At 40.7% G+C, this 22,797-nt stretch overlaps 3 protein-coding genes across 5 annotated transcripts; 1 reads left to right on the top strand and 2 right to left on the bottom strand.

Annotated features, from left to right (window-relative positions):
* The first annotated feature begins 1,924 nt into the window (after positions 1 to 1,924).
* On the top strand, positions 1,925 to 4,021 carry LOC110751632 (deSI-like protein At4g17486). The gene is made up of 3 exons (XM_021952130.2): positions 1,925 to 2,639; positions 3,188 to 3,475; positions 3,557 to 4,021. Exons 1-3 carry the CDS (start codon positions 2,507 to 2,509, stop codon positions 3,808 to 3,810), a joined length of 675 nt encoding a protein of 224 aa, XP_021807822.1. The 5' UTR covers positions 1,925 to 2,506; the 3' UTR covers positions 3,811 to 4,021.
* Positions 4,022 to 5,986: 1,965 nt separating this feature from the next.
* On the bottom strand, positions 5,987 to 13,732 carry LOC110751639 (defective in cullin neddylation protein (DUF298)). 3 transcript variants are annotated; one of them, XM_021952140.2, is made up of 10 exons: positions 13,554 to 13,732; positions 11,841 to 11,922; positions 10,544 to 10,618; positions 10,421 to 10,457; positions 8,166 to 8,249; positions 7,988 to 8,048; positions 7,759 to 7,865; positions 7,222 to 7,287; positions 6,304 to 6,452; positions 5,987 to 6,226 (listed from the first exon to the last, which is right to left on the bottom strand). In XM_021952140.2, the coding sequence occupies exons 1-9, from the start codon at positions 13,564 to 13,566 to the stop codon at positions 6,351 to 6,353; spliced, it is 627 nt and encodes a 208-aa protein (XP_021807832.1). In that variant the 5' UTR covers positions 13,567 to 13,732; the 3' UTR covers positions 5,987 to 6,226; positions 6,304 to 6,350. The 3 variants fall into 3 exon arrangements, with proteins under 3 accessions (XP_021807832.1, XP_021807834.1, XP_021807831.1); XM_021952142.2 differs by having other exon boundaries at positions 5,987 to 6,221; XM_021952139.2 differs by having other exon boundaries at positions 5,987 to 6,452.
* A 5,073-nt stretch (positions 13,733 to 18,805) lies between these two features.
* LOC148295564 (uncharacterized) lies at positions 18,806 to 20,533 on the bottom strand. Its single transcript, XM_088250522.1, has 3 exons — positions 20,112 to 20,533; positions 19,491 to 19,889; positions 18,806 to 19,196 (listed from the first exon to the last, which is right to left on the bottom strand). Exons 1-3 carry the CDS (start codon positions 20,531 to 20,533, stop codon positions 18,806 to 18,808), a joined length of 1,212 nt encoding a protein of 403 aa, XP_088106648.1.
* Positions 20,534 to 22,797: the final 2,264 nt, after the last annotated feature.

Genomic DNA, 22,797 nt, shown 5'->3' with positions numbered 1-22,797 from the left:
GTTATAGGCAAAACACTGGACAGATGTCGAAACTGGAAAAACAGATAAACGAATCTGCCCAAAAACGACCGGTCGTCACTGTTCAGGCGACCGGTCGCACATGAATCTGCCCAAAAACGACCGGTCGTCACTGTTTATTTTCACTGTTCACCGCACTGTTTATGGCACTGTTCACAGGTGATAAATAGGTGATAAAAGGGTGATAGAAAGTGCTGTTTCTGTTTTTCTTTGGTTTCTTGTGTTGTTTCTTTTCTTTTACATTTCTTTACTCATTTTTAGTTTCCAATTTGCATTTGTGCATTTGTGGTGTGTTAAATTAGTGTTATTTACGTACTCAAACTAGAACTTATAGGAAGCCGACAAGTTCTTCGTGGGATCGACCCCGTACTTACATAATCTTTACTTCATTAGATTCGTGCACTTGCGGGTATTTTTAATTGGTTGTTTGCACATTAATTTGTGTCCTTTTAGGAATGCAACACAAACCCATGTGTCGAAGCAAGCAACGGCTTCAAGGATGATACTTTTTTGGCCTTTTCTATTTCCGTAATCACCTTGCCAAGCAGTTGGGCAATTCTTCCATTGCCAGTGCATGCAGTCGATGCTACCAATCATTCCTGGAAATCCTCGGGATTCGGCTTTTTGTAGAAGCCGTTGGAGGTCCCTGGGAGTAGGTCTGCGCAGATAGTCCCTAGTGTACAGAGTTTCAACTACATCACAAAATCTTACCAAGGCCTCCAACGTAGTGGACTTCCCCATCCGGGCAATCTCATCCACCTGATCAACAGATGCTCCATACGCCAACATTCGTATAACAGTTGTAAGCTTTTGCTCCGGAAGAAATCCGACAACCCCAGCAGCATCACACTTTTGAACAAAGTATGCATCATAATTGCAAATATCATGCATGACTTTATTGAACAAATGGGGTTGCATTCTATATCGCCTTCGAAAATCAACATCAGAGTACAAACAAGTTGGGATAAAATAATCTTCCAAAAGATTCTTACCCCGAGACTGCCTATGTCTGTCCACATTCCGGTGACGGCCGACTTCTGAACCACGGCGGCGACCTTGGTTCTCTTCATCAAGCATAGCCACTGCTATGACAACTTGTTCATCTTCTTCTCTCTGCAACATATTTCTTTCATCTGCTCTACGGCTTCTCTCATTTGTTTCTCGCTCTTGCCTCTCCAAGCATCTCCTAAAATCTTCCATTTGAGAACGGAGTATGAATTCTAAACTCTCAGAAATGAAAATATAGAAAGATGTGGTGTGAGAGGTATGAGCTGAGCCTCTGGATTTATAGAAAATTTTGGCCAGATAGAGATGCCACGTGGCTTGATTTGTTTGGATGAAAATCTTATCTGAAATTTGAAATTCATCCAAAATTTGAAATTTGAAATTTATCTGAAATTTGAACCCAAATTTATCTGAATTTTGAATTTTGAAATTCATCCGACATTTGAACACAAAAATCTTATCCGGAAATTTTATTCGATTATGAATAGTCTTGACATGTAGGAACCCGAAAATCTTATCCGAATTAATTATTGAGGTAAAAAAATTTGTGAAAAAAACAAAAAAATGAATAGTAATTGCCCCTAGCCATGGCAACGGGTGGAAACACAAAATACTATTTGCAAAGGCAACTACTATTCACGTGAATAGTGGCTGCCCTAGCTCCCCTCTTGCCATGGCAAAGGGCAAATGGATGGAGTTGCTCTAAGGTCAAGATAAAGCTCAACCGTCAAATGTTTGACTTGGGTAACTGAATTTTAAAGACTGATGATCGCCTAAATACTAGTTAACCAAAAATAAAAAAATTAAATAAAAAAATCTAATCCACATTCTATAATAGTATTATGAGCATTCATCTCATCTGGCTGGGCCCTTTCACCCTCTTTCTCTGCACCCAAAAAGCCAAAAATAATGATATTTCTTTCCTCTTTCTCTTTAAAAGTTCAAATTTAAATATCCCACTAATCACAGTCATAATATATAATATATGACACCCCCCCACTATGTTCCATAATGAGTGTACGTTACTTTCTCCCATAAATTCAAATTTTTAAATGGGATGAGATGAGACCAGCTCAGATTTTAACCAACCAAGACTCCAGCTTTTCCCCCCTGTAATTCCAATCAAATCGAAGCCCAATTATCCACAGATCCCAGATTTGTATAACACAACAACAACCATCATCTTCTTCTTCTCGTTATTTTTTTATTTTTATTTTTTTTAAAGACAGGGCAGCAGAAGCAGCAGCAGCAGCACTACCACCTTTCACTGGTGGAACCCATCAAGCGTCAGCAGAAGATTCTGAAAATTCTCTTCTCTAACTTGGAACAATTAAAAATCCCCACAAAATCAAAAACCCATAATTTAAAATCCAAAAAGTACCTCAAATTCTGATGCAATTCGTTCCCATGGTGCTTGTTATGTAGCTGAAAATGACACCGCCGCTATAGCATTTAGTCTCTAAATGCAGAAAGAAACGCCAGAATGTTGTGCAGAAAGAGTGTCTGCACTGAGGACAGTGGATCGGTGCCTGTGTACCTCAACGTCTACGATCTGACACCTTTCAATGGCTACGCTTATTGGCTTGGCCTTGGAGTATACCATTCTGGTGTACAAGGTTAGTGCTTCTTCTTTACTCATCATCCTGTTCTTTCCTTGCTCTTCTTTCTTTTCATAATCTGAAGTTTTGCTGGTGTGACTTTGATCTGTGCTTGAGTTTGCTTAAGTTATCCTGTAGTTAAATCCATGTTTTTTTTTTGGTTCTCTTTCTTTATACTGGTTTGGTGGGTTTGGTTGGTAGATTCAAGTTTTCTTTGGCTGATGAGGAAATACAGAAAAAAATTGAGTTAACTTTCTGGGTTTTGAATGTTTTGCAAATATAAGATATAAAAATTGGTCTATTCAATTTCTCGAATCCGAAAACATGATTGTTTGTGTGGTTCATAACCCCTTATCAACTTCTGGTAAGAAACCAAAGGTTCATGAATTCTCTTTTATTTCCTTTTCCTAATTACAATGAGCTTTACATTGTATTTTGTCTTTTCCTTTTGCATTTGGGATTTGCCCTATCTAATGGTATGGGCAAAAGAAAAGGAACAGAGAGAAAAAATTCCTTTTGGTGTCTTCTTTCTTTCAATGTTAATGGAGGTTTTGATACTTTTGCAGTTCATGGTGTTGAATATGCATTTGGAGCTCATGAGTATCCAACAACTGGAATATTTGAAGGAGAACCAAAAAAGTGTGATGGGTTTACATTTAGGAAATCAATTCTGATTGGGAAAACGGATGTTGGACCTTTAGAGGTGAGGGCAGTGATGGAAGAGCTTGCAGAGCAATACAAAGGAAATGCCTACAATTTGATCACAAAAAACTGCAACCATTTCTGCAATGATGCATGTGTTAGACTGACTGGAAATTCAATTCCAAGTTGGGTTAATCGTCTTGCCCGAATTGGTAAGAATTGGTTTGGTTTATTTATTTATTTTCCTGTTTGTATCATACATTTAAGGTTATGATGTTTGATTTAATTTGCAGGGTTCCTCTGCAATTGTGTTCTTCCTGTGACTATAAATTCAACAAAAGTTCGACATCATCGAATCGAAGAAAAGGCAGATGAAGGAGACAAGAAGAAATTAACAAGCCAGTCAAACAATTTGGCAACGTCTTCTAATTCTTCTTCATCTCCATCATCCTCTCCTTCTGGCACAACAACCCACAGGGGAAGAAGCAGAACAAGGCGCGCTCGTCCTCCATCTTCGCCTTTGATGATTGGTTCTTCATCCTCTTGATGGTTGAGATTTGCAGCACAGTTTTTCATTTTCTCAAATTTTGCTTAAAGGAAAGAAGCAAAGTCAGATTCTTGTTTCTACTTATTTTCTTCATTCTTTTGCTGTGCTCTTAATGCTAACATCTATGTACATTGTGCATGCCTCAATATTTTGGCAAGTGAATATCTGTCTCTGCAAAATTATTTAAGTTGGCCTCATCTTGTTTGGTTTTCTTGTGGTACCTGGCTCAACATTGACGTATCAAATTGTCTTCCTTGGACATCTTGGCTCTTCTTAGGATGATAAATTGACAATGCACACACTTTATGTGGTTTTCTGTCTGCAAGACGTCCGTCCTTTATTAATGGACGGATTTTCAATAAAGTATCGACAAATTATCGACACATTATTGCAAATAGGTGCTGCTGACTATACTTACAGTCACAAAGCAGACTAGTATCCAATTCGCCATTGGTCTAAAGGTGTTGCTTTAAGAAAGTAAAGGCTATATACCAAGTCCGGATCAAGGAATCTGAAAACTGTGTCTGTCTTTCCTTTAATGTTTTCACTTTGGAATAAAAGAAAGCTTAGAAGATACAACCATATGAACCTGTTTTGCTATCCCCAACCAATTATAGACTGTCATGTGGAAAATTTATCATGCGTGGTATGCATGATTGCCTGAGAATAGCAAAATAGTGCTATTCCCATTTCACACAAGTATTTCTCTCGGTTTGGAGCCAAGCCAAGTGTTTAAAGCATGGGCGGAGCCAATGAAGGCTCACAGTGGTCAAGTGACCCTTCTCAGGTTTAGCATATTTGATCTTTTTACATATTTGTACTTGATTTTTTTAGACAGTATTTCTGAAATTTGACCCTTCTCACCATCTTACCTTTTGAAAAAACTACAAAAGTAAAGATGAAAACTTTTGTCTCCTAACTTATGCTACTTACCTTTTTAATAGTTTCTTTATTAGTAATAACTTAATAATTATTAACCTAATTACCTAAAACTAAAAGCATGACATCTTACCCAGAAAAAAGGAGCTCAAAAGCATGAAAATTCAAATTGAAGATCGCTAACCTATGCTCTGTTGTAAATATTTTGGAATGATATAGAAATTAATACAAAGGATTTTATTATCAGATGATTTGTTTTTGTTTTTAATTTTTTTATGTGTGAATCTTGTAATTTGAGGATGACCCTTCTGGATAGATTTTCTGGCTCGTCATTGGTTTAAAGTATCTTTTCTTGGGAGGAAAATTAAAAAAAGTTGAATGCCCCACACCCACAATGTGCTTTCACGTTCTTTTACTATTCCTGGGTTGGTATTCGAAATGAAATTCTGTCCATGTCTTTATCATAATTTTCTTCCTCATTAAAATGTAGGGCAAATCATGGTGGTCTAGACTAGATGCTCCAAGGACGGGTGTGTGTGCCAAAGCCCCTCCTTATGGTCGAAATCTGTCACTTTCTTCATCCCATTGTCCTCTTTTTCTTGTCTTGACTCAAGTGGGTAAACAAATATAGAACAACTCCTTTGACTTGTGGGAACAAAGAAGGCAACTTTCTGTGCAAAGTGGAGGCCTTCCTTATACTTTACTGGTTTCAATAGTCCAAGAATGAATGATCAGCGTAAAATGGAGGCATTGCTTATGCTTTACTGCTCTCACTAGTCCAAGCGATTATTGTTGTATGATGGGTAATAATATTTTTTGTTGGTTCAAGGAAGTTACTCTAATCCATTGGAAACCTGCCAACTATCAAACATTGACACATGGTGTATATCCGACATACCTAATAATTCCTCCTGACAATATAATACCTAATAACAAAGTAATTTCATTATCATGCTATCTATCGGGTTGCAAAAATCCAGTCCCAAGCTGCGTTATAAAAAGAACAAAACAAACCCCAAAAAGAAAGCTTAAATCAATCTTTCTTCTGGTTTTCAAACAAATTTATGCAACACAATTATGTGCCGCAAGACAAAATTTGGTTCAGTTTTTAGACCATAAAATATAGGAGCAATCTTACATAAATATGCCCAAAAATTCTCGAAGTGGTGTATGTTATTAGATGTTCTTGGCCTTTATACAATGATGCCAGAGAGGCATCTAAATCACGGCTATTATGATTGAAAAGTGCCTCTTTTATTCTATCAACAACATTCATGATACAATCTCCACACTAAAATTGCATAATCCAACGGCCTTAACTTGATCAATCAGCTCAAATAACTTACAACATTATGAATATTCAACAGAAAAAATTATGGAAGCGGCTATAACATTCAACAAGACTATCCCAAGCATATCCATAACACAAACATGCAATTTCCAAAGGTGAGCACTTTGAGGAAGCTTTTCATGTTTGGAAGGAAAAAAAAAACGAAATAAAATTCCTGAAGCCATTTGATTTTGTTGTCTAACTGTCCTGCAAAAAGGCCAATCACAACAAAAATTTGGGTAGGATGTCAAATTGGGAAAACAAGGATTCGGAAAGTACTTCACCAGCAATTGTGGGGTTTACAGCAGAGACTCAAGTTGACCAAAAATTATCAGCTTTGGGTCTGCTTCTCTCGCAGCCATTCGACAAAATTGTCCAAGATCAAAGGCCATGCAAGTTCAGGATCGTAGTTGCTTAGGTCTGGAAAGCTTATCTGTGCAAAGGGTGGCGAGGAGTAAAATATTAGCTTAGAAGGTAATTAACATTTAAAGAAAAAAATAGGAGGCAAAGGGGCCAGCTGATATGCAAAACCAAATGTTAAAAGACTAGTGACATAAGACACAGCTTGATAACCAAACTTCCCACCCTCTTTGCTTTGCAGATTCTGTAATTCAACAGTGACATCAACTATACTAAAGGTAAAGGAACATTGGGCGATATGGAGCAATTGCCCCCTGAAACTGAAAACATCTATTATATTATTGTTCATACTATACCATCCCGCATAGTGGGGATTTAAAAGAAGGCAAAGCAAAAGATATGTACAAAACAAGACCTTCCTTATTTAAGAAGTCTTTGTTTGTCAAAGAAGGGGATTGTTAGAATAGGTTCTCCTGACTGTAACCCCCGCTCCCCTCCCCAACAAAAACAGTGCTGAGCAACAAAATCTGGTTTATAACATGGTAGCTCAGCAAACAATTCACTGTAAGTGGTTCACAGCACATGAGAATACTTATAACAAATCAGGTTGACAGTTGCACTCCTTCGCAGAGATAAGGGTATGACTCAAACTTCAAACTTGGAATTTGAACAAACAGGACTTAGTAGTGTGAGCGTTTGAATGTGCACATGGCATGCACTATAGCACGATGTATTCAAAATGTACCTTGACTTAAATCTTATAAGCTGTATCATATGTAGAAAAATGAACAGAAGAAACAAAGGCAGGAATTTTGAAATCAGTAACCAAAATGTAAGATTACCTCTTCGCAGAACCGGTAAAAGCCCATCCACTGATCCATGTTTATGACTTTGTAATCATTCTGCGTCTGCATTTTGAAAACAAACAAGCACTTAAGAATTTTATTTTTACAGTCCCTTGTCTTTTTTTTTTTTTGGGAAAGGTGTCAATAATTATAAGATATTAGACTACATATGAAGACATCTGCAATTCTTTACTCTCAAATATATAAACCTCATGAGGTCACCAATGACATGATACAAGCAGAAGTCTGGACAGAAGGAACCCCATCATCTTCACTAAAGAGTAGAACATTGCACATACCAATTTTAAGAATCTTTTTACCATTAAGACAGAAAAGCAGTTTGCTAGCTTAAAAATGAAGCAGTGTGATGGTAGGCTGAAAAACAAGAAAGAGGCCTAATTTCTTGATGAAAAATTTCTTATGCTTCAATTGCCGTAAACTCTTTCCTCTTAAGTACACATAAGCTGCAGCTGTATTTACTCTAGCAGTACAAAGGCCCATATACATAAACGAATGCTGTACAATACCACTCACCTTTAAATACTGAACAAACAAGTCAACCTGCGCTTGGTATTGAGATCCTAAAACAACATTTAATAATTCGCATATGCTGTCTATATCTATGCTCTTCTGTTTCTCCTCTGAAAACAAAAATAAAATACAGAAGGTTGAAATTAGCACATGCATAAAGGGTAAAACCAAAGGAAAGAAAAAATGAGGTTTCAATTCAAGATTAAATGACAAGCAACCTTGAGCTCATTACCTGTTAAACAATATCGGAATGAATAGGAATAGAAATCCACAAAGTTTGTTGGCCTCCTGACCTTTTCATGATATAATTAAAGGGAAAAGGATCAGATTCTCTGTGACCATCATATGGATGTGACGAACCAATTAAATTGCCAGAATTTTATAAAAGGAAACAATTTAAAAGATACTACCTCTTTCTCCAGCTCTGGAAGTGTCTTCTTTAACTTATATTTATTGTCCACCCTTAGTGCTGTAAATCCTGTTCGCCACTCTTCCTATCAAAGATGAGATTGGCAATGTCATTCCAAAAAAAAAAAGGAGAGAGAAAGAAACATGAATTCAAATGAGGGGCAAAGATATGGTAGGTGGACAAACACAGTCTGTCCAATAAAAAAGAAATGATGAAGATGATAATTAGAGCCTAAATTACTTTGGATTTAGCTTATTTTTGTAGGGATGACTCTTAAACCGCAAGTTGAATGGAGGATGTGCACACTTTTCTTAAAGTATGGATGTCAACACTTGAACCTCCCTATATATATAGGGTAATGTGCCCTTGCCAGACTGTGACACATTAACAAGATCCCAACAAATCAGTGGTCCAAATTGATAGTCAGGCAACATAACCTGTTAGACTGTATGGGAAGAAAGCATAGCCAAATTGCATCAAGGGTCCCTGTAATTTACTTGGATTTTCACTTTCATCCTTGGTACTTTTTATTTTTCAGTTTCATCCTTGTAGTTTCATTCCATTTAAACCGTAAGTCCAATCCGTCAAATGAGTCAATAACTACCAAGTTGTAGAAAATCTGGGGTTTTCATGCCAAATCCATGATGTTCAATCTTATTTTTTACTCGTAAAATGTAAGTGACACACGATATTATATAGGTTTCAAAGCTTGTAACAATAGCTTTCAGATCATATAAAATATTTGAGGATTGATAACCTATAGTGAGAAATAGAAGCTCAAAAATGATTATTTGGACATAGGAGGTATGAAATGCATCTATGGGTTTTTCTGTGAAATTCTTAAGATCGATTCAAATAACTTGACGTCAGATTTGGCATATGTTGTTAGCATTATTTGGAGCATTAAATCCAATGATACGACTAATTGAAAAGCAATCCAATAACAGGTTTTACTGTGGTAAAGCTTTGATAATTTAACACTGGTGTCACCTGATCTATGTGTATGTATTTATGCATGTGTCTGGTTTTCTATATGTATATATCTGTACATACATATAGTCCTTATATGCACATATATATATATATATATATATATATATATGCATGCATGTAATAGATATCCTTTATTTCTAATGGTTTCAAAAAATAGACTTCATTCATTCAACTCCAAACCAAAGAGCACACACACACACACACACACACATATATATGGGTCAGGATCAAGGGACACATATTTTTGACACACATTTTAAGCCATTAGATTAAAGAATTCTGAATGGCTAGGATTGCATTTAGCATAAATTGTTTACTCTTTTGTAAAGTAATTAATACACCCTGGAAATAGCAAAACGTTTTTCAGTGTTAAATTTTTTTATCTTCTCTCTCTCTCTCTCTCTCTCTCTCCTTGTTTCTCTCCTCTTTTTTAGCATTTAGGTACCCATATAAATTCTGCTGTGTATTGCCAAATAAGCAAGTCGAATCTTCATAAAAGCATTTTGAATTAATCAAACTCTTGCTCTCAAAGATTGTCAGCCTTGAGAATTTTGCAACAGCAAATCTTAGGTTCTTCAATAATTTTGAATTAAACAAATATTTGACAATTTTGAAATAATTTCAGCCTTTTATCTCAAAAGATTTGCAAGAGCAAGAGTTTGAACAGAGCAGAAAATCATTTGATTCTTGAATTTGACAACATCTTTCATAAAAGAAGGAAGAGTCGTTGGTTAAAGAATTTTGCATCAAATTCAGCCTGTTATGATTAAAAGCAAGAGTTTGAGATTTGTTGTAGCTTTTCCTTAAAAATTTGTAGTGGCTGCTGTGTATTGCCAAAGAAACAAATAGAGAGAGAGAGAGAGAGAGCCGCGCGGGGGGGGGGGCGGGGATAGGAGAAATAATGACATTGTGATATTCCCGATGATATTATTAAAGAAATAAAAATGGTAATCTAGTGGTTAAAAATGTGTCCCTCTGATCTTGACCCTCTCTATATATGTGTGTGTGTGTATATGCATCTCTCTTTGAGTAAACACAGTCATGTGAAGCAAAGACAACACGTAGCAAAGAGTTGAGAGGAAAATCTAAGCATAAAAATCAATTTAACAAGGTAGAGATAGATGCTAGATATAATACAATAAATTGCGGGAAAAACAACTGGCCAACCCAATGATGTGGATGCATATTCCATGAGTTTTAAACAACAAAAAAAAAAGAGAGCTTTATGAATTTTGATGCGCAAACAAGAAAAGTGCTGCTTACCAGGGTAAAGTATCCCTGTTTTTCAGCTTTCATTTTCCTGGCATATGTAGTTCGTTAGCTTTGACACAGTAGATCAAGGCAAAATCTAGAGTGAGGATACAAGTGCCTCTTAATACAACTTACCAGGCAAGCATCAATATCCTTACATCAGTATGGTCAACTTCCACGTCTGAACACAGACGTTCAATTCCCTCTGGACTGTTCAAAAAAGTGAGTAATAACTTATATGTTATACGAGTACATCATTTTTGCCAAACAAAAAGTGTACACAAATTTAAAATGTTTATATTCTCCCATGAGAAAATTAAATAAGGTGGAGTTTCTACTATAATTATCATATCAAAGGATAATGACTCAATGCCTAAATATGAAACAATACTCCTTTTCTTTTCCCTTTTAGCAAGAAAAATGCGATGATTTGTAGGAGAGTTCTGTTTGGTATTTGAGATGTGCAATGTCAAACAGAGCAATAAACAGGTTAGAGTCCTTAAAAAGAATTTAATTTCCTTCGTGTAATGTTTGAGTGAAATTACCATAAATCAACTTTTTTTAGTGCAGAAGGTTTTTATGGACAATGGAGAATTGTTCATTGAACAGAAACCCTTTCTATTTAATCGTGCTTATAAGTTGTCACCGTGTGGTGAAGAGCCAACAATGATCTTGAATTAATTCAAAAGAAGGGTGAACCAACCATACATTTTCTTTTATTTCCAAAAAGAGGTCCCACATTTATGAGATGACAGCTGTTCACGTTGGATTTGGTCCTTCTTTAATGGAGGAGGTTTTCTTTCGAATAACTTGATTCAGGTTTCCTTGTAAAATTTGGTTTATCAGTTTTTGTAAGTTTTGATTATTCCAACTGGACTTGTGTGATGTGTCCTAGTAGAATTATGAATTTATCAGAGAGCCTAAAAATTCAACTGAAGGGTGGATTTTTGTAACACAGAAGGGAGTTAAGTGTGAGAGCCAAAAGGTTTGAAAGTGAGAGCCAAATGGTTTGAGAGAGATTTTCATGAGTTTGAGAGAGGGTGTGCAAGGGGTGTATCCTATTGGATACGAGCTCAGGTTTGGGAATTGAGTGGTTATTCTTGTACCCTTTTTTTTCCTCATATATAGTGAAGGTGAAAACTCAACATGGACGTAAAAAGAACTTTTGCAACTAAATATGTGACAAGAAGGCAAGTAACATCTTGATAACCTAAAAGAATTGCTGAATCAATTCTGTCATTGAGCATGTTCAACACGTACATTCACAAAATACAACCTTTTCACCTGTTACAACAAAAGCAATGACTAAAGCCACAAATTTTAACGCATGTTCAACTCATACATTCACAAAAGACAACCTTTTCACCTGTTGCAACAAAAGCAATGACTAAAGCCACAAATTCAAACAAGTATTCTCATGCAGTAGACTTACTCAATCAAACCAGAAGACGCATTTGCATATGTATTGAAAAACGCATCAACCCGTTCCAACTGTTTATTAGCTGCTTTAATGGCTGAAAAGGTAAAGATTAAAATAGTTATGACCAGAGACAATACGGAATGCTAACTTAACAAAAATTAGTAATCAATATTCAAACAGGTGAGTATCTACAGCATCAGAAGAACACATTCTACAACTATTAATGTCTGCAGTAAACCAATATGAAAACCAAATAGCCTCAAACCAGAAATATGTTTCAACTTAAAGCAAGGTTCACTAAGTAATGTGTGCTTCCTGGAAGTATCTAACAACTTGATTAGGATATAATTACAGAACTCGTGAGAGACAGCCAGAATAGACCCAGCTGAGTGAGAATGCTGGGTTCTCTTCCCTTATAAACACCCATAAGTGGGGATATGGATAATGCTAAAGGGGGAGTGCTCTGCTGGTCAATAACACAAAGCATAGAACCATACAATATGATCATAAGCTACCTGGGAATATATGTCTTAGTTGACAAAACAGGAGAAGATGTTTTGTCCTGCCATAGAAAAACTGAAGCTTCCTAACTCAGAGACTCTAAAGCGGCAGCACAATCTCTTTGATTAGAGAATGAACAAAGGCTAAAGAACTGGGATCTGACTGCCCCTCGAGAGAGAATGAAGATGTGCTTCAATTATATGGGGAATTTGAAAATATTATGAATTCACTAGCAAATCCCATGGAAATGAGAATAAAGCTTAAATTGTAGATTCTCCAAAGCAGAAGTCAGTTAAACAAGTTTATGCTAGAGGTATCAATCATCCTCCTTGTTGTCCTAAAAAAATAAGATGGATTCAAGCCTAAAGATGGATCAAACCCATCTAAAATGCAATCTTTTGTTGATATACAAGAATATGTCCAGCATCTCCTGAAACTCAACAGTCAACACAAATTCGTAAACCAAATGCTTCTGCACAATGCGATATAGACAATCAGTTGTACCCTTAATTGGTAATGTTTCTGTTTTCCTTTTTAACTAAAGGAATGCAAAAAGGGGTGATGTGAAAAAGAAGAGAGTTGAGAGGTGTGTGTGTGTGTGAAAGAGAGAGAGAGAGAGAACAGGAAGGAAGCGTGGAATGGTTTCAAGATAAAAACCAAAGACAAAAACTAGAATAATTTTAAGCAGTTTCCAATTGTATCTATCTATCTCATTTATTTCCTCTTTCTCCCATCTTTAATTTTAAAAACCAAAAATATAATCAAATGGCCTTACACAGTTCAATCATGAGAATTTCTGGTTCAATAGCTCATTCTTTTCAACAATTCAAACCTTTTCAACCTTTCATGCAAATACAACATTCCATTACTCCTAATCATTCAACTACACCACTCTCCGGCTTTCGATTTCAACAAAAATTCAACCTTTCTTATCTTCATTTATTAGTATTCCTGAAATTTAAAATTATTGTTCTGTTCCCGAGCTAAAGCAACTCAATTCAAAGCATGAAGCTCAAATTGAACCGGATCCATACTCCCAACACTCATCAATTTCCATGATCATATATAAAAGTCGCAGAATTGAATAAAATTTAAAAGCTTTGAACATAAAACAAAGGAATCAATACTAATTACAACAAAACCAATCATCAAACTATCAAAAACAAAAAATTGAAGGATAATTGAGCAGAATTGACAAAGAAAAAGGAAGATCCGAATACGAACCAGAGCGCCTCATCTTCTTCACAAAATAGACACGGAGATATAAACACAGAGAGAGTCAAGAGCAAGCGAGTGCAGAAGCCTCGTCGCTCGAGAGCTCTGTTTTCGATGTCAGAGAGAGAAATTGATAGAGAAAGAGATGGATTGACAGGCTCTTATATTTGAGGTTCTCTCTGTAGCCTCTATTTTTGGTTTTTTCCGAGTATGAAGAGGAGAAGACGATGACGTGGCGTTTGTAGATTGGGTAAAAACATTTACTATTTTGGTGGGCGGTGTACGATAAAAAGAAAGAAAAAGGAAATTAAATTGCTGGCTGGCTGTCTTGCTTTCAGAAATGTCATGTTTACGGTTTACCTATGGAATTGGGAGAGTTATGAATCGGGAAAGTCGTTATAGAATCAACTACTACCTTCGATTAATTACCATCTTGATTTTCAGATATTGGATAAAGGATATAATTGTGGAACTCACATAATATTTTAATTCTTGATGTATAAATGCATGGTAAATTAAGAATTGGAATCATTTCAATAATATTTTCATTTTACTAGATAAACAAGGCTCTACAAAATGGGTTGTCTGACCTTCCGCCCAATTGAATCTATGTCCACAAATATCCGGTTGGATCATTATGGAGAGTAAATCTCATATCGGGGAATTAAAGCTTTGCATATCAATTTAATTGATATCGGGCATCTCCGCTCAATGCCAATTAGTTTTGCATTGGACGCTCGTATTCTAATATGGTATTAGAGCAAGTTATTCACATGTTAGGTACAATGGTCACACGTGATGTCACTTTGCTCATTAATGGTCCATGTGTTTGGTTTGAGTGACAACACAAGTGAAGGGGCGTGTTGAGAGCAAACCCACATCGATAAATTAAAGATTCGTCTAATAGTTTAAATGATATTGAGCATCTTCACCCATTCCCAATTGATTTTAGGTTGGATGTTCACATTCTTATAGTCCAGGGACTGAGCCATGTAGGGACCAAAGTGGTCCTAGGCCCCCTCAATGTTTTTACTCCTTGTATTTATATATTATAAATGATATATAATATTATAATATATTAGATTATTTTTGGGGAAATTTACTCTAAAATAAATAATATATTAAGGTTTTTTTTTGTCTACATTTTAACTATAAAACTTCTTAATCACTCTTCTATTTCCCCTTAAATCTTCTAGGTTAGGTTCTAATACTTGCACTAAAAACTCCTAAAAAAAATTCTTCTCTTTCTCTTTATTGAAGATATGGAAAGATTACAAAATATATTGTACATTATTTGTTACCTTGTATAGGAATAGTCAACTTCTCTGTTAAGGCTTGTACAAATTAGTGCCTTTAACTTAGGATTTAAATTACCTTCCTTAGGTAGTCTTATTGGCTTTATATATTGGCCTTCTTCTGTATTGCAAACACACAAATATACGAGATATTATTTTACATGGTATCAGAGCCTACACTGGTCTCTGTTAAAACCCTAAACCTCCTTTCAAGCCTCTCTTCACCCTACAATCACTATATCTCTTGACCAGTCAGTCATGGCTGCTAATCAATCATCATCTCAGAAGCCTTTTTATCATTGCAATTTTTGCAAACTTGATGGTCACTCTCAATCATGCTTGTGGGAGCAAATTTCCTCCCACGAGAATATTCGCCTAAAGATTCCTTCGTCTTCTTCGCACCTCTCTCTCCCTGCAAAACAGATCGGAGTAAAAGGACCACACCCGGGGGGTGTTGGCCAAAGGCCCTCCAATGCCTAAGTTAGGATGGGTGTTTCAAGGAAAACCGGGTGGCTGGAGCCGTGTGTGGAGGCCGGAGCCTTGTGTGAGAGAGAGAGAAAGAAGATGGTGGCTAGGGTTTGTGAAGGGTAATTTCTGCAGAGTTTCAGTATGAATTTAGACGTACCTGACCCTTGTGTGTAGCTAGGTATTTATAGGAGCCTCGGAGGCTAGGGTTTCAGAGGAATAATTCCGTAGATGGAAAGGAATTATTCCTCCCTGATTAGGCGAGATTTGATTAATTAGGGATTTGATTTATTTGATTTAAATCAAATCCCTAATTGGGGTAGGAATCAAATCAATCTCCATTTTAATTAGGTAATTGCCAATTTAATTGGGTAACTCCCAATTAAATTGAGTAACTCCCAATTAGGGCACATAATCCCCAAATGGAAGGAATTATTTGACCTAGGGTGATTTAATTCGGTTCCCACAAATGCCCCCCAGCTTCTGCATGGCACGTGGTGGCATGTAGGAGATGTGAATTATCTGTTGGGCTGTCCAGCTGTAACTGGGCTTCCTTCTTGGATTTGGGCTCCTGAGTTGAGGAGGTATTTGACTTGCCAATTGGACTTTGGCTTAGGCAGTCTAGCTGTAGATCTGCCCACGATGAAGTCGCAGTCTCACGATCAAGGAATACGTCTCCACAGCCAAAGCAGCTGAGACCTTCTTTTGCCACGAGCAAATCTTCCTCAAGGAGGGTCTCGTCTGCTGAGAATGTCCTTATGGGAGTTGCTCCTGCCTCGTTTGCTAGGATCAAGCGCATTGTCAGCATGAATAGTAAGCATGTCAATAGCATACAGGAGGTTCGGGATATTCTGCTCAAGTCTCCGGTCGAACTGCCCAAAACCAGTGATCTGCCTTATAAAGAGGCTGCATAGAAGCAAGGTTTGGGTTGCCTGCACTGATCCGGGGATCAAACTGAGAGGATTGCGCCTCTGTTCAGCAGTCACGACTCGTCTGCAAAGCCACGAACAGTCAAGCGTGGAGCTGACTCAATGTTGCAAGTTGTAGCCAAGAGAGATAAAAAGTCGTCTGCTTGAGCAAAAAGCCCTTCAGTTGCACAAACTACCGATCCGGGAGTCGGTGAGAGCTCTGCTGGTCAAGTTTGACACTCATGTTGAAGCCACGGAGACATCCAAGCATGAAATTGCTGCTAATGCATACAAGTTGGGATACTTGGACTGCAGGAACGGTGCTCCTCCTTGCTGCCCTCTCGAACATGAAGATGGTGAGCAACTCTATCTTGACTTGCCCCCTGCTCAAAGTGAGCAGTTCAATGCTGTGGATGTAGAAGCAGTTGAAGAGCAGGTAGCTGATGAAGCTGCAATGCAAGAAGACGACGCCAAAGGTGGCGCGGCTGATGAGATTAGGGCAGATGCAGAGGAGGAGGCAGCTGGGGTTGCCGAGCAGATCATGCCGGTTGAGCAGAATCAGGTTCATTTCTTGTTGAACTTGGCTGGTTGGCAGCTTTGTAATGGAATTTTCAGTTGTCTTTCAAACTTCAATTCTCATTGTATCTTGTAAGTGTATGTCCGGAGACATAGTGCTTGAAAGAGACTCCATTGAGTTTGTACTCAAGAAGTAGCTTGCCTACAATGGAGGTAAGGCTTGTAGCCTGTGTGCGTATGTCGGGGACATAGCGCTTGAAAAAGGATCCATGAAGTTTGTCCTCGAGAAGTAGCTTGCCTTCAGTGGAGGTAAGGCTTATCGCCTGTGGGCGTATGTCGGGGACATAGCGCTTGAAAAAGGCTCCATGAAGTTTGTACTCGAGAAGTAGCTTGCCTTCAGTGGAGGTAAGGCTTGTCGCCTGTGGGCATATGTCGGGGACATAGCGCTCGAAAAAGGCTCCATGAAGTTTGTACTCGAGAAGTAGCTTGCCTTCAGTGGAGGTAAGGCTTGTCGCCTGTGGGCGTATGTCGGGGACATAGCGCTCGAAAAAGACTCCATGAAGTTTGTACTCGAGAAGTAGCTTGCCTTCAGTGGAGATGAGGCTTGTTGCCTGTGGGCGTATGTTGGGGACATAGCGCCTGAAAAAGGCTCCATTGAGTTTGTACTCGAGAAGTAGCTTGCCTGCAATGGAGGTAAGGTTTGTCACCTACGAGCGTATGCCGGGGACATAACGCTCGAAAAAGACTCCATGAAGTTTGTACTCGAGAAGTAGCTTGCCTTCAGTGGAGGTGAGGCTTGTCGCCTGTAGGCTTATGTCGGGGACATAGCGTTTGAAAAAGACTCCATGAAGTTTGTACTCGAGAAGTAGCTTGCCTTCAGTGGAGGTGAGGCTTGTCGCCTGCTAGCGTATGTCGAGGACATAACACTCGAAAAGTGCTCCATTGAGTTCGTGCTTCGAGGAGCAGCTTGTCTGCAATGGAGGTGAGGCTTGTCACCTGCGAGCGTATGTCGAGGACATAACACTCGAAAAGTGCTCCATTAAGTTCGTGCTTCGAGGAGCAGCTTGCCTGCAATGGAGGTGAGGCTTGTCGCCTGCGAGCGTATGTCGGGGACATAACACTCGAAAAATGCTCCATTGAGTTCGTGCTTCGAGGAGCAGCTTGTCTGCAATGGAGGTTCCATTGAGTTCGTGCTTCGAGGAGCAGCTTGTCTGCAATGGAGGTGGGGCTTGTCGCCTGCGAGCGTATGTCGGGGATATAACACTCAAAAAATGCTCCATTGAGTTCGTGCTTCGAGGAGCAGCTTGTTTGCAAAGGAGGTTCCATTGAGTCCGTGCTTCGAGGAGCAGCTTGTCTGCAATGGAGGTGGGGCTTGTCGCCTGCGAGCGTATGTCGGGGACATAACACTCAAAAAATGCTCCATTGAGTTCGTGCTTCGAGGAGCAGCTTGTCTGCAATGGAGGTGAGGCTTGTCGTCTGCAAGCATATGTCGGGGACATAACACTCGAAAAATGCTCCATTGAGTTCGTGCTTCGATGAGCAGCTTCTCTGCAATGGAGGTGGGGCTTGTCGCATGCGAGCGTATATCGGGGACATAACACTCAAAAAATGCTCCATTGAGTTCGTGCTTCAAGGAGCAGCTTGTCTGCAATGGAGGTTCCATTGAGTTCGTGCTTCGAGGAGCAGTTTGTCTGCAATGGAGGTGGGACTTGTCGCCTGCGAGCGTATGTTGGGGACATAACACTCAAAAAATGCTCCATTGAGTTCGTGCTTCGAGGAGCAGCTTGTCTGCAATAGAGGTGAGGCTTGTCGCCTACGAGCGTATGTCGGGGACATAACACTCGAAAAATGCTCCATTGAGTTCGTGCTTCGAGGAGCAGCTTGTTTGCAATGGAGGTTCCATTGAGTTCGTGCTTCGAGGAGCAGCTTGTCTGCAATGGAGGTGATAGAGGCTCGTCGCCTGCTTGGAGTCGAGCTGGTCAGTTGCAACTCGAACAATGGCCTTCTTGTTGTAGTAAGATGCCAACTGCTATTGGGAAGCTCGAACAATGGCCTTCTTGTTGTAGTATGATGTGAGCTACTGTTGGTAAGTTGCAACTCGAACAATGGCCATTTCTCGTTCTTCTTCGAGCAGATCAAGGTTGACTTTCATCTGCTTGCAGTTTTGGTCAAGACTGCCCACCTCAATGCTCATGGAAGGGACTGTGATGTGTGGGGGGATGATTGCTTCTGTCCCATAGGCTAGGGAAAATGGTGTCTCGCCGGTTGACCTCCTTTTGGTTGTGCGATAAGCCCATAGGACTCCTGGCAGCTCGTCGACCCATTTTCCTTCTGCGCCTTCCAGTCTTTTCTTCAGGCAGTCCAGCACGATCTTGTTGGATGCCTCTGCTTGGCCATTGCCTTGGGGGTATCTGGGAGTTGACAGGTGCTGCTTGATGCCATACTTCGCAAGGACTGTGGTGATCTGCCTACCCACGAACTGTGTACCATTATCGGTGACTATCGACTGCAGGCATCCGAACTGGCAGATGATGTTCTTCCAGATAAATCGTTCGACATCAGCTTCCTTGGTAGAGGATAAAGCCTCGGCCTCGATCCATTTGGTGAAGTAATCCGTGGCGACGATCATCATCTCCTTGTTGGCAGGTGCTGTCGGCATAGGTCCTACCAAGTTGATGGCCCATTGCATGAAAGGCTATGGACTGTTCTGTGGATGGTATTCCTCAGCTGGCAAGCCAAGGATCGGCTTATATCGTTGGCACCGATCACATCTTTGAGCATACTCCGTGGAGTCTTGGCGCATGGTAGGCCAGAAGTAGCCTGTGCTGAAAGCCTTCTGGGCAAGCGATCTACCCCCAGCGTGATTTCCACATTCGCCGTCGTGTATTTGGCAAAGAACCTCGAGCGTCTGCAGGTACTTGATGCAAGTAAGGTGAGGGCCAGAGTATGATCTGCGAACAAGCATGTCACCTTTCATGTAGTACCTCGCAGCCTTCTGTTTGATTTTCCGAGCCTCGGACTTGTCCTTGGGTAAGTTTTCGTTAACCAGGTAGTCAATGATAGGGTCTTGCCAGCTAGGATCCTCATCGATCTGCATCAAGTTTGGCTGTTCTGCCTCTTCTATGCTTGGCTGGTCAAGGTGCTCGACCGGGATAGAGCGTCTGAACTGGGTATCAAGCGCTGATCCTAAGCTCGCCAGTGCGTCTGCGTGCGCATTCTCTGCTCGAGGCACTTGTTGGATGGTGAAGGTAGGAAACGCCTTCAACAGCTCTTGGACTTTGTCAAGGTACAAGATCATCCTTGGGTGCTTCGCCATGTATTCTCCTGAGGCTTGATTTGTGATCAGCTGGGAATCTAAGTAGATGGCCAGCTTCTTGATTGACAGCTCCTTTGCCAAGCGCAAGCCAGCGAGCAATGCCTCGTATTCTGCCTCGTTGTTTGAGGCTGGGAAGCCAAGCGTGATAGCTTGCTCCAACAGGGTTCCATCCGGAGTGATGATGACGACAACTGCCCCAACTCCTTTTTGGTTCGACGCTCCGTCTACGCGCAACTGCCACATGTCTCTGGGTTGGTCAGGTTCATTGGAGGTCTTGTCTGCTCTCGAACTTTCCTTCTTTTTGCTGACCAGCTTCTCTTCTTCAGACGATGGCGTGAATTCTGTGACAAAGTCTGCCAAAGCCTGGGCTTTTATTGCAGTCTTCGACCGGTAGAGGGGGTCGTATTGGCTTAGCTCTATAGCCCACTTCATGAGTCGTTGAGACGCGTCAGGGCTGTTCAGGATTGACCTCAAAGGAAAGTCAGTCATGACGATGACTCGATGAGCTTGGTAGTAGGGTCGTAGCTTTCTCGCAGAAAATACAAGGGCCAAAATGAGCTTCTCCAATTTTGGGTAGCGAGTCTCAGCATCGAGAAGGGCTTTTGACGTGTAGAATATCGGATGTTGGGCCCCCAGTTCTTCTCGGATGAGAGCTGAGCTGACGGTTAAGTTGGACACCGCCAGGTACACGAACAAGTCTTCACCAGGAACTGGCTTCGAGAGCAGAGGAGGTGAAGTGAGGTAAGTCTTTAGATTCTGGAAAGCTTCTTCGCACTCCTCATCCCATTTATCTCTTTGCCCCTTCTTTAAAGCCTTGAAGAATGGTCTGCACTTGTCGGTGGATCTCGAGAGGAATCGGTTGAGGGCCGCTGCTCTGCCCGTCAGACTTTGTATTTCCTTTACTGTTGAAGGTGACTTCATCTCGAGAATGACCTTGATTTGGCGTGGGTGCGCCTCGATACCTCGTTGAGTTACTAGGTATTCCAGGAATCAGCCGGACGATACACCGAACGTGCACTTACTTGGATTCAACTTCATGCGATACTGGCGGAGTAGGCTGAACGCCTCAGTGAGGTTCTTGATGTGGTCTGCTCGCTTAGGGGCTTTGACCAGCATGTCATCCACGTAGACTTCCATGGTCTTGCCGATCTGCTCCTTGAAAATTTTATTCACGAGCCTTTGGTAGGTTGCTCCGGCGTTCTTCAGCCCAAAAGGCATGACCTTGTAGCAGTAGGTCCCTCTTTCTATGATGAAAGAAATCTTCGCCTTGTCATCTTCGTACATTAGGATTTGATTATAGCCGGAGTAGGCGTTCATGAAGCTGAGCAGCTGATTGCCGGAAGTTGAATCCACGAGCTGATCGATTCTCGGCAATGGGAAGTTGTCTTTAGGGCAAGCTTTGTTGAGGTCGGTGTAATCGACACAAACTCTCCATTTGCCTTTTTCTTGCTTCGCCACGAGTACAACGTTGGCCAGTCATTCTGAGTAGGAGACCTCTTCAATGAAGTCGACAGCTAGAAGCTTATCGATCTCGGCTTCGATGATCGCAACTTGCTCGAGAGCGAAGTTGCGTCTCTTCTGCACCACGGGTTTGCTGGCAGGGTTGACATGGAGTCGGTGGCAGATGATGTTCGGATCGATGCCGGGCATGTCAGATGGCGACCATGCGAACATGTCTTTGTTCCTTTGGAGGAAGGTGGTCAGCTCCACCTTCTCGTCTAGGCTTAGGCGCGAGCCGATCTGCGTTTTTTTATCTGGCTGGTCAGGATCGAGGGGTACTAATTCAACGTCTTCCTCAGGCTTCCAACCTTGTTCAAGGGAGCCTTCCGGGCGGATTCCCTCGTCTCGATCCTTCTCGTTTGGATTCTGGCGCGAGCCGATCTGCGCTTCTTTGTCTGGCGGGCCAGGATCAGGGGGTACTAACTCAACGTCATCCTCAGGCTTCCAACCCTTTTCAGGGGAGTCTTCCGGGCGGATTCCCTCGCCTTGATCCTGGCTCCTTAATTGCTATTTTGATGTAGCAACTCCCTTCCCGTTCGGGCTTGCTTGTCTGCTGGGAGTGTTTCCTGCCACGTCAGTAGCTTGCATTACTGGTGTGAACTGTAGTTGTTTGCTCATCTTGAGGCCTTGGGCTGTGCATCTCCTTGCCATGGCTTGATCACTGTTGAAATGCCAGATACCGCCTCCAGGGATGGGGTAGCGGATCTTCTGGTGTAGAGCAGATGTGATGGCTTCGATCTTGCTGATCCATGGTTGGCCCAAAATCCCGTTGTAGGGTGAGACCTCGTCGATGACCATGAAGGTTTGCGAGCAGACCACTGGGGGTGAGTGGACGTCAAGGTCAATCGTTCCCACAGTGATCGATGTGGCCCCATTGAAGCCGGTGAGTGACCTAGCAAGTTTGTTCATCTTGGGCTCCAATCCCATCTGTTGGATAACAGATAGTTGCAGGATGTTGGCTGCACTTCCCTCATCCACATGAACTCGCTCGATCACAGCTTGTTCAATTTGGATGCAGATGACTAGGGCATCATTATGTGGTAGATCAAGCCCGATCAAGTCCTTCTTTTGAAAGCCGATGATGGGTGAATCTTCAATGACTGGATCGATAGTTAGGACTTGGGAGATATAAGTCGCTCCTTGGTGGTCAGCCCGGACTCCTGGGAGTCAGCTAGAATGGTGTTGATCCGTATGACCTTTTGGGGAGGTTCCTTGGCAGCCGCATCACGATCCTCGATCTGCTGGATGGCCTT

This window comes from Prunus avium, chromosome 3 (assembly GCF_965620075.1).
Source record: "Prunus avium chromosome 3, drPruAviu1.hap1.1, whole genome shotgun sequence".
In the NCBI taxonomy this organism is placed as follows: domain Eukaryota; kingdom Viridiplantae; phylum Streptophyta; class Magnoliopsida; order Rosales; family Rosaceae; genus Prunus; species Prunus avium.
This window is presented reverse-complemented; position numbering and strand designations above follow the sequence as displayed.

Bases quoted from the DNA above. Each gene is read 5' to 3' on its own strand.
- LOC110751639 (XM_021952139.2), bottom strand. The intron at 8,250-10,420 runs GTAAGCAGCACT...CATCTTTGATAG, and splicing joins AACAGGGATACTTTACCCTG to GAAGAGTGGCGAACAGGATT. The intron at 7,866-7,987 runs GTAATGAGCTCA...TTTTGTTTTCAG, and splicing joins ATTCCGATATTGTTTAACAG to AGGAGAAACAGAAGAGCATA.
- LOC110751632 (XM_021952130.2), top strand. From the start codon at position 2,507: ATGTTGTGCAGAAAGAGTGTCTGCACTGAGGACAGTGGATCGGTGCCT. The intron at 2,640-3,187 runs GTTAGTGCTTCT...ATACTTTTGCAG, and splicing joins ATACCATTCTGGTGTACAAG to TTCATGGTGTTGAATATGCA. The intron at 3,476-3,556 runs GTAAGAATTGGT...TTTAATTTGCAG, and splicing joins TAATCGTCTTGCCCGAATTG to GGTTCCTCTGCAATTGTGTT.
- LOC148295564 (XM_088250522.1), bottom strand. From the start codon at position 20,533: ATGACTGACTTTCCTTTGAGGTCAATCCTGAACAGCCCTGACGCGTCT. The intron at 19,890-20,111 runs GTCAATCAAGAA...TACCCAGTTCAG, and splicing joins TTGCGCTTGGCAAAGGAGCT to ACGCTCTATCCCGGTCGAGC. The intron at 19,197-19,490 runs GTGCCAACGATA...GTTCGTGGGTAG, and splicing joins TATGCTCAAAGATGTGATCG to GCAGATCACCACAGTCCTTG.